This window comes from Manis javanica, chromosome 3 (assembly GCF_040802235.1).
Source record: "Manis javanica isolate MJ-LG chromosome 3, MJ_LKY, whole genome shotgun sequence".
NCBI classification, from domain to species: domain Eukaryota; kingdom Metazoa; phylum Chordata; class Mammalia; order Pholidota; family Manidae; genus Manis; species Manis javanica.
This window is the reverse complement of record NC_133158.1, coordinates 42,738,916-42,751,387: the sequence shown is the minus strand read 5'-3', so window position 1 is coordinate 42,751,387 and position 12,472 is coordinate 42,738,916. Positions and strand designations below refer to the sequence as shown.

General features: G+C 52.7%; 1 protein-coding gene across 1 annotated transcript in view; it reads right to left on the bottom strand.

Moving 5' to 3' along the window:
- Positions 1 to 5,118, bottom strand: part of C2CD2 (C2 calcium dependent domain containing 2) — a 50,087-nt gene extending 44,969 nt beyond the window's left edge. Inside the window, exon 1 of the mRNA XM_037014759.2 lies at positions 4,534 to 5,118. Coding sequence (XP_036870654.2) covers positions 4,534 to 4,806 — 273 coding nt within the window. The 5' untranslated portion in view covers positions 4,807 to 5,118. The remainder of the gene's footprint in view (positions 1 to 4,533) is intronic.
- Positions 5,119 to 12,472: the final 7,354 nt, after the last annotated feature.

Below are 12,472 nucleotides of genomic sequence, written 5' to 3'. Positions count from 1 at the left end.
GTGGAAGCTGGCTTTGGCTGCAGTTTAGTTACATTAACACTACACCCACTCTTCCTTCCCCTGAATTCCTGTCTCACTGGGCTCCCGAATTGGAGCCCAGGGATAGGGCCTATTGACAATTTGCAAAGTCATCAGTAAAACTCCTTGAACGTTGATTCTTTACAAAGCACATTAAACAGCTTGCTTTTCCTGGGTGGGGCAGGCTCCCAAGCATAGCAGGTCTGTGTCCTGTGGGGCAAAGTGATGCCCACCACCGCTGTTTCTCCCCATAGCCACTCTTTTCTAATAGGGCCTGTCACTCAGGTCCCCTCTGCTGCCTGCTCCAAGCCCGCCTCATGCTGGTCTCTGTCATCTGCGCCTGGAGACACAGGGCTGTGGCTCCGCTCACAATCCCAGAGCCAGTGCGGGGACAAGGGCAGGCTGCTGGTGGGGGTTGCTGGGGGCTGGCGGCAGCATCCTCGCTACTGGGGAGGACCAGGGACCTCGAAGCCTGAAAAATTTACTGAAGTTAAATTAGGAAGAAAGTTGTGTCTGGGACAAAAGAACAGGCCTGTGGGAAAGGCCCACACGGGAAAGAGCCCTCAGAATAACAGCAGCTTGGTGGTCACGGTGCAGGGTACAGGGAAGGGCCGGAGGGGCTGGGAGGGGCCAGGAGGGGCAGGCCCAAGGCCCTTTCCCAAGCACATGTGCACATTCCCACCGAGTTCCTGCAGTGTGGCCCAGGCGCTGGCCGAGGACTTAGGGTTTTTGTGAGCAACACTGGAAGTGCGTCATATAATAAGAAAACTGAGTCTTTTCACTTTGTTTACTTTTTAAATTGCTGAAGTTCATATACAAGTCTGAGCTATTAATAACATGTTCTAAGTTCACACAGCATCTTTTTTTTTTTTTAATGGGGACTACTAAGTATCCCACAAGCTTGGTCATTTGCATTTAGGACATTCATCTGAAAAAGCCCTGGGGCAAAGACTGAAGAAGCAAACAGCTTTGGGGACCTCCAAATCCAGGACCCAGCCACCTTTGGGTGGCCCATTTCTAGACAGGTCCAAATGCCACAGAATCTGCCCCCACAAGTGGTGCAGACCACATCAGCCTTGGGGGAAAGCATTGTCCAGCCCCCAGGCAGGTCACTGGGTTTCCCAGGTGGGTGTCTGAGGTGTGGACCACCGCTGAGCAACTGTCACTGCAAGCCACTTGGTGGATGTCCCTGTGAATGCAGGGCCACAAAAGGCAAACCTCAGCTGCTGCCTCCAGATAATAAAGCATCAGTTCCCATTCTGGCGACTGAGCCAGTTCTGGGGTCTTTCCGTTCTCCACACGTGAACCGCCACCAGAGCTACTGGAGGTGGGTGTTTGTATGAGTGGCAAGGCACTGCAGGGTGACAGGTCTCTTACTGCCGGACACGGCTGCTCAGGAGCAGGTGGGTATCTAGTGGCTCCTCACTTGTGAGCAGCTAATCTGGGGAACTTGTAAAAATGGGCATGCTCCCTGCACCCCTGCCAACCTACTGCGTGTGTGAGGGGGTGGTGGGGTGCATGTGTATTTTCCCAAAGTTCTCCCGGCAGCTCGCCAGTGCCCCCCAAACACCCGGCATCTGCCTGACCAGCTGGAGAGCAGCAGTGGCTTCCTCTCATGTCCCTCCAACTCACTGTCCTGTCCAATCCAGGTACCTCCAGTGCAAGTGGCGTAATGGTGGGGGCCCCTCTGACACGGAGCCTGCACCGCCAGTCACTGGTCACCCAGGATCAAGGGAGACTCCACAGTTACCGATCAGCCATCAGATCCCAGGAGAGCCTGGCCCCACTGCTCAGGAAGACACCTTGAAGAGCCATACAGTTTCATCCTCTCATGCTAGACCACAATTTAAAGGAAACCGGATCTCTGCAGCCCATAGGGGCACGTGACTATAGACACAGTGGGTCATGAAGACACACGGCCCAGGGTCTAGGCTGACCCGGCAGTTTCTTCAGCTCAGGGGCTTCACTTTCCCTTCCCAACGGGGCTCTGCCAGAAGAGCATAGAGTTCCTTTCAGTCCTACAATACTAGGCTGAGGTACAGCTGACTGAGGGGTCACTGTCTCCGCTGACTGGAGAAAGCCACCTCACACAGGACCTGCCGGATGTGACTGAATTACTCCCAGTATACCCCCAGCCCCCCAGGGACAAGCCAAGAAGTGGACTCCCAGGCCATGGCAGACAGACAATGGTGGAGGGGGGACAACACTAAGCTGTCACTCTCTGGGCAGAGCTGGGAGTGTCAGCCCCAATCGGGGATTAGTGGGAATCAGGTCGGAGGGAAGACAAAGAGAAACTTAGGCAGGGCTGGCTGCCAGGATCAGGACAAATGAACTCCAACACCTGCTTGCCCGTGCTGTCGCCAGCACTGCGCTAGTGACGGCCCAGGACAGGGAGGGTGTGTGACAAGTCCATATTAGGGAGCCAGGTTACCCACATCCCGCAAAACCTTCCATTTGAATTCACATCAAGAAACACTTTCAGGCACCAGAGCAAGCACAGCAACACCCCACACTCAGAATCAACGTATCCCTGACACCGTCAGGCCCAACCTACATTTACGCTTAACTGTCAGAGAAGATAGTGCTGCTTCGAGCTTGAACCCGGTACAGTATTGCCACTTCCAGGCAGGAGTCTGGAAAAATTGATGTGTAAAACTCTGCAGTGCATGGCCAACAGCAGATAAAGAGAAATGCAAGCAGGCTCCACCTCTCTGCTCCCTAACACAGAGACCTCCCTGCTCCCACACAAAGAATCAAAAGCCTTGGGCGAAAGGTTTTCCTGCAGAACCTTCAGGTATTTCTTCAGTGACCTCGGCTCTTTCTGACCAACCATAGGCAAGTCCCAGAGCTGGGATCTTCCTCTTTCTCCCTCAGTACTCCACACACTGGGTAACCTGGATGCGTCACATCTAAGGTAATCCTATCTCTGAAACCAACCAAGAAATGCCCAGAAAATGAAGCAGAATGGTTTCAGCAGGACTGTTAGAGATGGAGTCATGCCTCTGTGCCTGAAACTGTCAGGAGTCCCAGTGTTAGAACCAGAAGGATCCTACAGGCCAATACCCAACACGCACTCAGACTTACAGAGAACAGGGCGAAGCTCATGCCCACTCACACCACCAGCCCAAAATGACACCAAACAGCAGGGTGACAGGTCTCTTACTGACAGACACGTCAGTAAGAGATCCCAGGCCTGTGTCACCAGCTCAATCAGGGGTCAACAGCAGCAGCTTCGTGGGGAAACAAATTTGTGTTAGCGCCTGTGAGGTCACATGGCTTTAGGGCTCCCACAAGAGATGGGGGAGGGGGGGATTCCCCTGAATAGATGTCCAGCTCTGGACAGCTTAGGCACAGATTCTAGAAACCAAGAGAGATGGCAGTCAACTGACCTTGAAGCCTTTTTTCATTCAAAAGGTTCTTTTGCAATAGTTCAGAACATTGTCTTTAGAGTTTTGGTATTTATGCTCAAATGTTTTTCGCTCTTTAAATCCATGGCTATGTGAGTCAAGGCCAGGGCACAAAGTCAAGGCAGAGGGCCCGCAGTGGAATATTTTGGAGACTGATCGGCCCAGACATGCAGCACGCACTATTTCCAAAGGGAATGGCCCTGGGCTTCTGCACTGAGCAGTATGGGCAGGAACGGGACAGCAACAAGGGTCAGCAAAGGCTGGGAGGTACTCCCCATCCACCAAGCCCTCATTTCTCCTCTGGAACGCCTAGAAATAGACTCTAGGAGCTTGTCATTAAACTAAGATGCCTTAAAAGTAAAAACAAGCCACCAAGTAACCAACCATGGGAAGAACAAAACCACAGGAGGCTGAGGCCACAGAATTAAGTGGTGAGCCCCTGGGCGCTGAGGTAGGAGGTAGCTGGGCTCCAATCCCAGGTCTGTCACCCACGGGCCCTGTGACCTTGGGCAGGTCACTTCATCTCTGCGGGCCTCAGTTTCCTCAGTTGTAAAATGTTGGCAAAGCCTCTGTCTGAGGAGCTGTGAGCACACAAAGAGATGACACTTCTACCTGAGGCCCACAGTACAATGTCTGCCAAGTGTCTGGCCCCCAGTGAACCGTCACCAATTTTATGCCAAGGAATGCAAACCTTTCGGTTCGTTTCTATAGAAGGAAGCATATTTGGATCAGTTATTCAATTATCAAGTGCAAAAGTAGTAAGTCTCCAGTTGGGCACCAGGATCCACTCGGGACACAGGAAGAGTGGGTTTTGAGTTCGAGGGGAATGGACCCCTCTGGCAAGTCCCTCTGGAGGAGCCCAGGGTCTGGCACCCCTAATGGGTAGTGAATAAAATCCAGCCACTGCGCCTGATTTCCCATCAGGGCTCCTTGGCTCTGCGGGGTCTTTCTACCAACTTTCAAGGATGCTCCGCCGCGGGGAAGGTTCACTTCGCTTCGGTCCAAGGCTGTGGCGAGGCTCCAGGGAAGAGTTCTGCCCCGACAGCCAGCGCCCCGCCATCAGCCGCACCCCGACCCCGCAGCGCGACCCGCCCTCACAGAAACTCACTCCTTTCCGTTTGGCCTCCCGGTTCAGGGCGGTCACCCAGGCGGCCTGCCACTGGCTCCGCCAGCTGTTCAGCGTCAAGATCCAGGAGAGCAGCGCGTCCGACTCGGGGCGCTGGCCCTCGCCAGGCTTCGCCGCGCGCCGCAGGGGCCGGAGGCGCGCCCTGGCCAGCGCCCACTGCGCCAGGTACAGGCCCACCGTGCCCAGGGCCACCACGAAGAGCGACACCAGGACCAGCCACTGGACCTCACCGAACCACGAGCCCAGGAGGGACATGGTGATGGCGCATACCCGGCGCGCCTCGCCCCAGCTTCCCAGGGCAGCCCCGGCCGGGGCGCAGCGCCCGCGGGCAGCGAGCTCAGGACATCGGCCGGAGGCCGCGGGGGCCCGCGGGGGGCGTGGAGGGGGCGCGGCAGGGCCGGCTCCGGGCTACCGGCGCTGCGGGCGGGCGGAGCAAGGGAGCAAACGCCGGGTGGGCGCTGGACGGCCAGGCACGGAACTGGACCCCCGGCCCGCACACCCAGCAAATGAGGACGCGGCGCTCTTCGCTCCCGACTTGGGCGTCTGGGCAGCTCCCGGGCCGCGGCCGGGCGCGTTTCCTCCCCCGCGCACCGCCCCCGGCGTCCCGCCCGCCGCCCGGGAGCAGCCAGGAGGCTGGGGGCGGGGCGGGGGCGGGGCGGGGCCGGGCCGCCCCGTGCCCGGTCGGCCCCGCCGCGTCCCCCCGCGGCCCGCCCCGCCTGTCCCCTTAAAGGCCCCGCGCCCGCGCCCCTCCGGCCCCGCCCCGCGCGCCGCCCGCCCCTCCGGTGACTGCCTGCGGAACGCCGGGCTCGGCGTGGCGATGCGACAGCGCGGTGCGCGGGACTTGGCGGTTGGTCAGTGCGCCCCCGGGGCTGCTGTAGGGCCGGCGGCACGGCTTCCGGCGCGCATGTGTGTGCACGCGTGCGCGTGTGCAAGATTTCTAGGATCGCCGTCTGCCCACCAGCAGGACGGTGTCAGATTGTGACATACTTGTTAAGTCCTAGAAATCCACGACTCGCTCCCTGAAGTCAGGAGGCCCTGGCGCCTCGCCTTGTGGGCCGCCATGCCCATGTCCAAGGCAGCTCAGAAAAGCGCCCTATCTTCTGATGGGTGTGTTATTTGATGAGAAGTGTGCGTGCCCCCTGCGCTGCTCGCCTGACGGAGTGCTGCAGGACACTAGCCCGACATTCTCCGAGGCCTGATGAAAGGCCGAAAGCATAAAACAGTGATTCGCTTTTATTTTTGCGGCGGGATGAAGGGAATTTGACCTCGGGTTGGTGGACCTCCACACTTGGCCTCCTGTTGCCTGGCCAGGGGCTGCTGCTGGGGATTCTGGCTCCATCATTGCAGCAGAGCAGGCCTCCCGGCTTCCTCTTCAGCCTGCCCTGCCTCCGTGCTGAGTAAAGAGAGCCCTTAGAACCTGGGTCAGAGGGGAGTTTGCTGAGAAGATAGGCTAGTTTGGCAGATTCGAGATTAGACTCTGGTTCGCAGGCTAGTGGCATTTATTGACGCCTATTATGCCGAAGTCCTGTGGACAGGACAGCAAACCACAGTGCTGTCTGCCCATCAAAGGCTGGAGTGAGGGGCAGCTGGCAGGGGCGAGGCGGCAGTAATGGTCTATGAAGAAGTGTGTGCAAAGGCCCTGAAGCCTGCCTGCCTCTCTGCAATTCTCTAAGGCAGAGAGCACAAGGGGGTGGTGTGAGCGTAGGAGGCAGTGGGGGAGGGGGCAGAGGATGCAGTGGGAGCACCCAAGTTGTGGGTAATTTGTGCCCTGGAAAAGGAGAAGCAACTTAGGCCCAGACTAAAAAAAATTCAATTGTAAAGTACCACTCCCAGAAGCAGGTAGAGGCTGGGTTCAAAGGAAGTGGGAGGGGCAGAGGGTCCCAAGAGGCGATGAAAAGGGTTTAAAGTAGACCTACTGCATGGCAAGGGGAAAGGGGACCAGCCTTCACAGAAGATGTTTCTTGCTCAGAGGTTGGAGGCCAGAGAAGACTGGAGAGTTTGCAGTGGTCAGGCGGGAGCAGCAGGAGGGCAGAGGACTTTACCCCCAAGGGCCCTGATTTTCTTTGAGAAAGAGGAAAGAATCAGGAGGCCGGTGAGCTGCAGCAGAGAAAACATGCCCTCACTAGGCAGGTCTGGTATCAGAAAGCGGAAACAGACTGATCCTATCAGCTTCTAACCAGGTATCTCATCATTACACACCGGCTCCCCATTCAGCCCACAGGCTGTTAAGGGTTGGGAGGGGATCGCTCTCTTGTCCTCGGAAATCTCGTATTTGAAGGAAACTGATTATTTTCTGATCTATAGCCAGATCTATGCAGTTGAGTAATTCAACTCCTGCTGGCCCCCTTGCCAGATGAGCAGGGATAACTCCGTATCTAGGGCCCCACGTGTCCCCATTCTGGTATGAGCACACATGTACGCGTGTGCACTGGCTGTGGCCATGTTGGCATTTACGAGACAGCCCGACCCGTGTGACTGGTGGAACCAGTCTGATTCCTCCTGCCATGTCTGGGAGACATACTCACCCACAGGCTCACTTAAAAGGCTTGTAATAAACTGTAAATATCCACTCCTGCTTTGGAGTTTGTCACATGGCTGTACGTATTTACAAAGGGAATCTAAACATACAGGTACTGAGTTACTTCTCTAGGGAAAATAAGGAAACACATAGGCTTACAGGAAAATGCAGTTGGCCAAAACATGCAGTAGGAACTCAAACGTCTTGCAAATCTATGAGGAGGACCAGGCTCCCTTTGCTTCTATGCTCCCAGTCAGGTATCCCAACTCCTGGGTCCCCTGGTGCTTTGTGCATGGAGAACATTCATCCTGCGAGAGGAAGATACCAGATGGCTCAGCCCTCCAGAAAGAGCAGTACTTCCCACACATGCTGACACTCCCTGCTCCCAGCACGCTGCCCTCTCCTCCACCCCACATCCCCCTGGCCCCAGGAGCCAGGCTGTGAGTGCCCAGGAAGGACGCACCCACCAAACCTTACAGTGGATCAGGTTCCTTCTCGCTCTGTGCAGCTGGCTGTTCTTAGCTGCTCCTAAAAGGCAACCACTGTGCTTTGAAATCTCTGACACTCACATGGAGCTTCTGTGAGCAGGCAGAATGGGGATTTCCCGGCCTGGGTGCAGGGAGGGGCCCATGGGGGCTGGCCATCATTCCCAAGCCAGGCTTTCATGCTGCAGCCCAAGAGGAACCCTCTTCACATCAAGGGACAGGACTACCAGAGGCAGCCACCTGCCTGCAATTCTCAGAAGGCATTGCTCTGAACTTTGGACCAGGTGGGTCCCAAGGCAGCAAGGAGGAAACGGCAGAAACTGTTTCCAAATTCCCCTTCAAAATGTTCCACAGTAACTGGTTGTGAGTACAGCCTCCATTGTTACAGTTTTCATTTTTAAAATGTTGAGGACAAGTAGTGATTCTATAGCATCTTACTACACTGATGGACAGTGACTGTAATGGGGTGTGGGGACTTGATAATGGGGGGAGTCTAGTAACCATAATGTTGATCATGTAATTGTACATTAGTGATATAAAAATAAAAATAAAAATAAATTAAATTAAATTAAAGGGTCAACTTTATTCAAATTAAAATCACTATACATAAATATTCCACAGAACCTGTGCAGTGTCTTTAAAAAGAATAAAACTTTAACTTTAGGCAAAAGATAAATTCTAAATAAATGGGGAGATACAGAATGTCCCTTGAGGGAGGTAGTATTTCATATATGATGGTTTTCTACAAATTAATATATAAATATAATAAGCTCACAATAAAAACAAAAATTATTTTTGCTAGAATTGAGGAAATTATTATAAATATTATTCAAAAAGTTACATGGGAGACATATAATAAGAATATATTGGTGGGTAGAATATCTTGCATTTCCAAATATTAAAATTCAAAATAAAGCTAGAATAATTTTAAAGTGTTGGACCTTGTGCCGTGATAGATAAATAGATATACAAAAAAAGAGATCCAGAATATTCATCTCTAATTCATTATGTTATACTTAGAACATCTATTACTCATGAAATCCCACCAACACAACTCCTGTACTTCCCCAAAATTGAATGGAAATGTATTATTTATGTATAATTCAAAAAGAGATGATGCAGAAACTTTGTGAATAATGTGCTGGAGTTTTTTCTTTACCTGTTTTAATAAAGATAGTATTAAAAGCTGTGATACTTGAAATATTTAACAAATTGTGTTGGGATAATGTTTTTTTTAATGTTTCCAAAATGTTCTTTGTGTAGAAAAGTATTGATTGTTGGATGTCCTGCCCAGGAAGCCACTATGTGGGTACCTCATCTGGGCATTCAGGATGGATGTATGAACAGCTTTCCCTACCACACCCAGGAGGTTCTACGTGGTGTATATTTTTAAAAGTTAATAAATATTTCTAGTGTCATGTTTCATTTCTATAAATAAATTATAGTTATTAATACTAGAAATTATTCTCCACCACTGAACCAGATATTCTTACGTATTTTTCAGATACTTAACAAAAAATTGGGATATATACTTAAATACTCACAAAAACTTTCATTACATTTCCAATTAATTATCTTACATTTCTAGAAGAGGACAGGAGGGTGCAGGAAGTTTAGAGTCTATCTCTCATTTGGTGAAGAAGCTTCTGCTCACCCTGCAGCAACTGTCTGAATGGTCATCATTATTACTGCTGAATTGTCCAGTTGGTCCCGAGGGCTCTGAGAGGCAGAGCCCCTAGGCTCTGCAGGGCTTGGGGGTCGACCTGAGTACAAATGTGCAGCTTCTCTGATGGCACTTGGGGGAAGACATTCCCAGAATTTCCTCGTAACAAAATGCTTTTAGGATCTGGCTCCCTGCCCTCTCAGCAGTGGGGTCTGTGGAGACACTTGACCCGATCTTGGCTGCATTCGCACAGGTTTAGTCATTTCCACAGTCCCAAGGCTCGGGTGTGCTTCCGGTTGGTTTCCTGTCATGCCTGCGGGTGGATGCAGGGAGCCTGCAAACCCTGTCAAAGGTCGCCCTTGGCCAGAGCCGTGCCTGCGCCAGATGAAACCATCCCCCCTCCGGGTCAGCGGCCTCCAGTTATCCCACTAGTCATTTGCATGACTTACTGAGACATTGCTTGTGACGCTCTCTGGGAGAAAAGCAGCAATTCTGCATAGCTGCCTAACTCCCAAAGCACTGCCTCAGAGGTGCTGGGAAAAGGTTTGAGGCTGTCAGACCACACACAGACACCCTGGCAGGTGTGACTGATAGAAGTGGAAGTTTCCATCCAGCAAGTGCCCCCGCATGTCCCTGTGGTAGGGGTCCCTACAAATGCACCAGGTGTGGTGGTCACTGGGCACACATGCTGGGCAATCACAGCTCTGTGTACCGACGGCACCACAGGAGGCGCTCAGCTTGATGGGCTCACTGTCTTTTCATGGCCACACACAAAGGATGGCATTTTTCAAAGTGAAGAAGTGAAGTTCAGAGAGGCTGAGTCACTTGTTCAAGGCCACACAGCACGAATGTGACAGAGCTTGATCCCAGAGGGCTTTGACCCCAGGGCCCATGTCCTTTCCATCAACAAATTCTACTAAAAAGAGAAAAGTGTTAAAAGCTGAAAGTGAATGGGTCTGATTTCTCAAGCTTGGGCAAAGATATGTCTAAAGAAGATGGACTGCCTTTTGTGTTCTGAGGTCCAGAAGACACGGACTCTCAAACCCAAAGGGAAGGAAGTTCCTTCAGGGTTCATTCGAGGGACACGTATGGAGTTTCTGCTGTGTCCCACGCCCTTTCTGAAGGGGACACAAATGACTCCACCACACTGCCCACTGGAGATGGCCAGGCAGTCAGTGATTTTGTGGGTGCCACCATGGAGAGTATGGGGCCACCACCCACCATCAGGGCCTTCTGGGCCATCCACCACACACCCGCCCTCTGATGCCACCCTGGCGATGGGCCATCCAGCAGCCTGAGCCATGCCCTGGTGCAGGGAGGCAGGTGGGTAAGGAGGCAAAGCCTGGCAGCCTGCTGCGGGTCAGCCAGCCTGCCAACAGCCTGCCAGCTGCCTTCCGCGGGCCACTGGGTAAAATTGTAATATTTCCAGAATATCTTGCCTGGCTTTAGTACATCTGCATATCAACAGGCACTCAAGGGTGGAGAGAAGTATGGCTTTAGTGCATTTGCATCATTTGCATCATTCCTCGGGGGTGGAGAGAAGTTCATCTCCATATCATCTGGGCAAGGAGGGCTCATCTGTACCGGAGAGGTGAGGGGAGGACCAGTTTTGCTTCTGCTGGAGCAGGAAAGAGAGAAAGGCCCAGATTGCAGTTTGTAATCAATAAACGGATTTTAAACTTTATTTCTCCCTTTGACTGATTTTGGCTTTTAGAGGTATTTTGCCCCAGCATTTCCTCTCCCCGGATTTACAGTCACCCCGGTGAGGCAGGCCTGGTGCAGCTGCACCCACACTGGGGAGACAGAGGAATGTGACCCAGATGCAGCCTGCATACCTGCCAGGTGGCTCAGGTAAGCCTTCCACATGATTGCCCAAGAGCAGGGTGATCTGACAATTCCCTTTAGACCCAAGGCTGAGACCTAACTTATGAAAATATTTAGCCTCATGTTTTTTTATATGCTAAAAAAACCCTTCCAAGGAGGCCATCACCTAAACTGTATGTTCTTCCCTGACTCAAGAGAATGCTGACCCATACCTGTCCACTGATGGGGGAGATCACCTGCTTGAGTCAGCCTGCCACACGGGGGTCAGTTCACAGGGGCTGCTCAGGTGGCTGGGGGCCTGGCGGGCGGGCACTCTGTGGAAGAGCAGTGAAGGCACTGCAGACAGACCCCTGACCCCAACGGGGACTCACTGGGGCCTGCATCAGAGGCGCCAGCTGGGGGTGGCCACCGTGGGGCCCTCTGGGGACAGGCCCCTGGGCCCCACGGAAGTCACTGCTCCTAGCCTTACAGACTCTGCTGGACCCATCTCTGCAGTCCCATTGATCTGGCCATTCCTGATATCAGAATAACCAGGCTTGAACTGCAGGATGGCTGGGCTGGAGAAGGGCATGGTCACAGATGGGCTGCCCAGCCCTGCAAGCCAGAGGGTGGGCCACAACTCAGCCACCCAGTGTGGGACTCCAGAAAGCACAGTTTGGGTGATTAACATTTACCTGACTTCTAGTCTAAAATTTTCCTTTGTGCTATATTTAAAAGAAAAAAAAAAGCCTTGCTGGGCACAAGGTAAGAATCAACCAAGCCTCTGGAGGGATATTTCTCCTTTTTAGAGTTAAAGAGCTTTTCAAACAACTCAGAAGAACCCATTTATCTACAGTATAATGTGCTAATTACAAATGATTATTATCAATTCCAGTGGCCCACAAAATAGTCCAATAAGACAAAGTGGACAATTTTGCTGTTCTGGAAAATACTAAAGTCTGGAAACAACTGATCTAGTGATTAAAAAATGGAAACATAAATGCCTTCTCCATATCTTGCATTTTGCAGTATTTCCTCTAACAAGTAGCTCACCAGGGACAACTTGAAGGTGGCAGAGCTAATCCTGGAGTCCCAAGGCCCCTGCACGTCCTCCAGGCTATACTGCGCAGCCGGTCTGTACGATGTGGGACGGAAGAACAAGTCTTCACACAGATTTATTGCAATGTCTCATCTTTCCCCAATTGCGGTGGAGTCTCCATCTCTCCTTGATATTCAGAGTGGGAGGTGTGACCTCTGAGCCCCTGAGGTCATCCACACTGTATTCTTGGTACATCATTTCCCGGCAGGCACCCCTTTGCAGAGCCCAGGAGGGAGCAGCCAGCTAGGCAGGGGGCGCCACCTGCATCTCCAGTTTCCCTTCTCCGGCTCCCCCTCCCTGTCCAGTCCATTCTACTCTCCTTGGGTTCCAGGGGCCGCAGAGGTGGAGCCCGG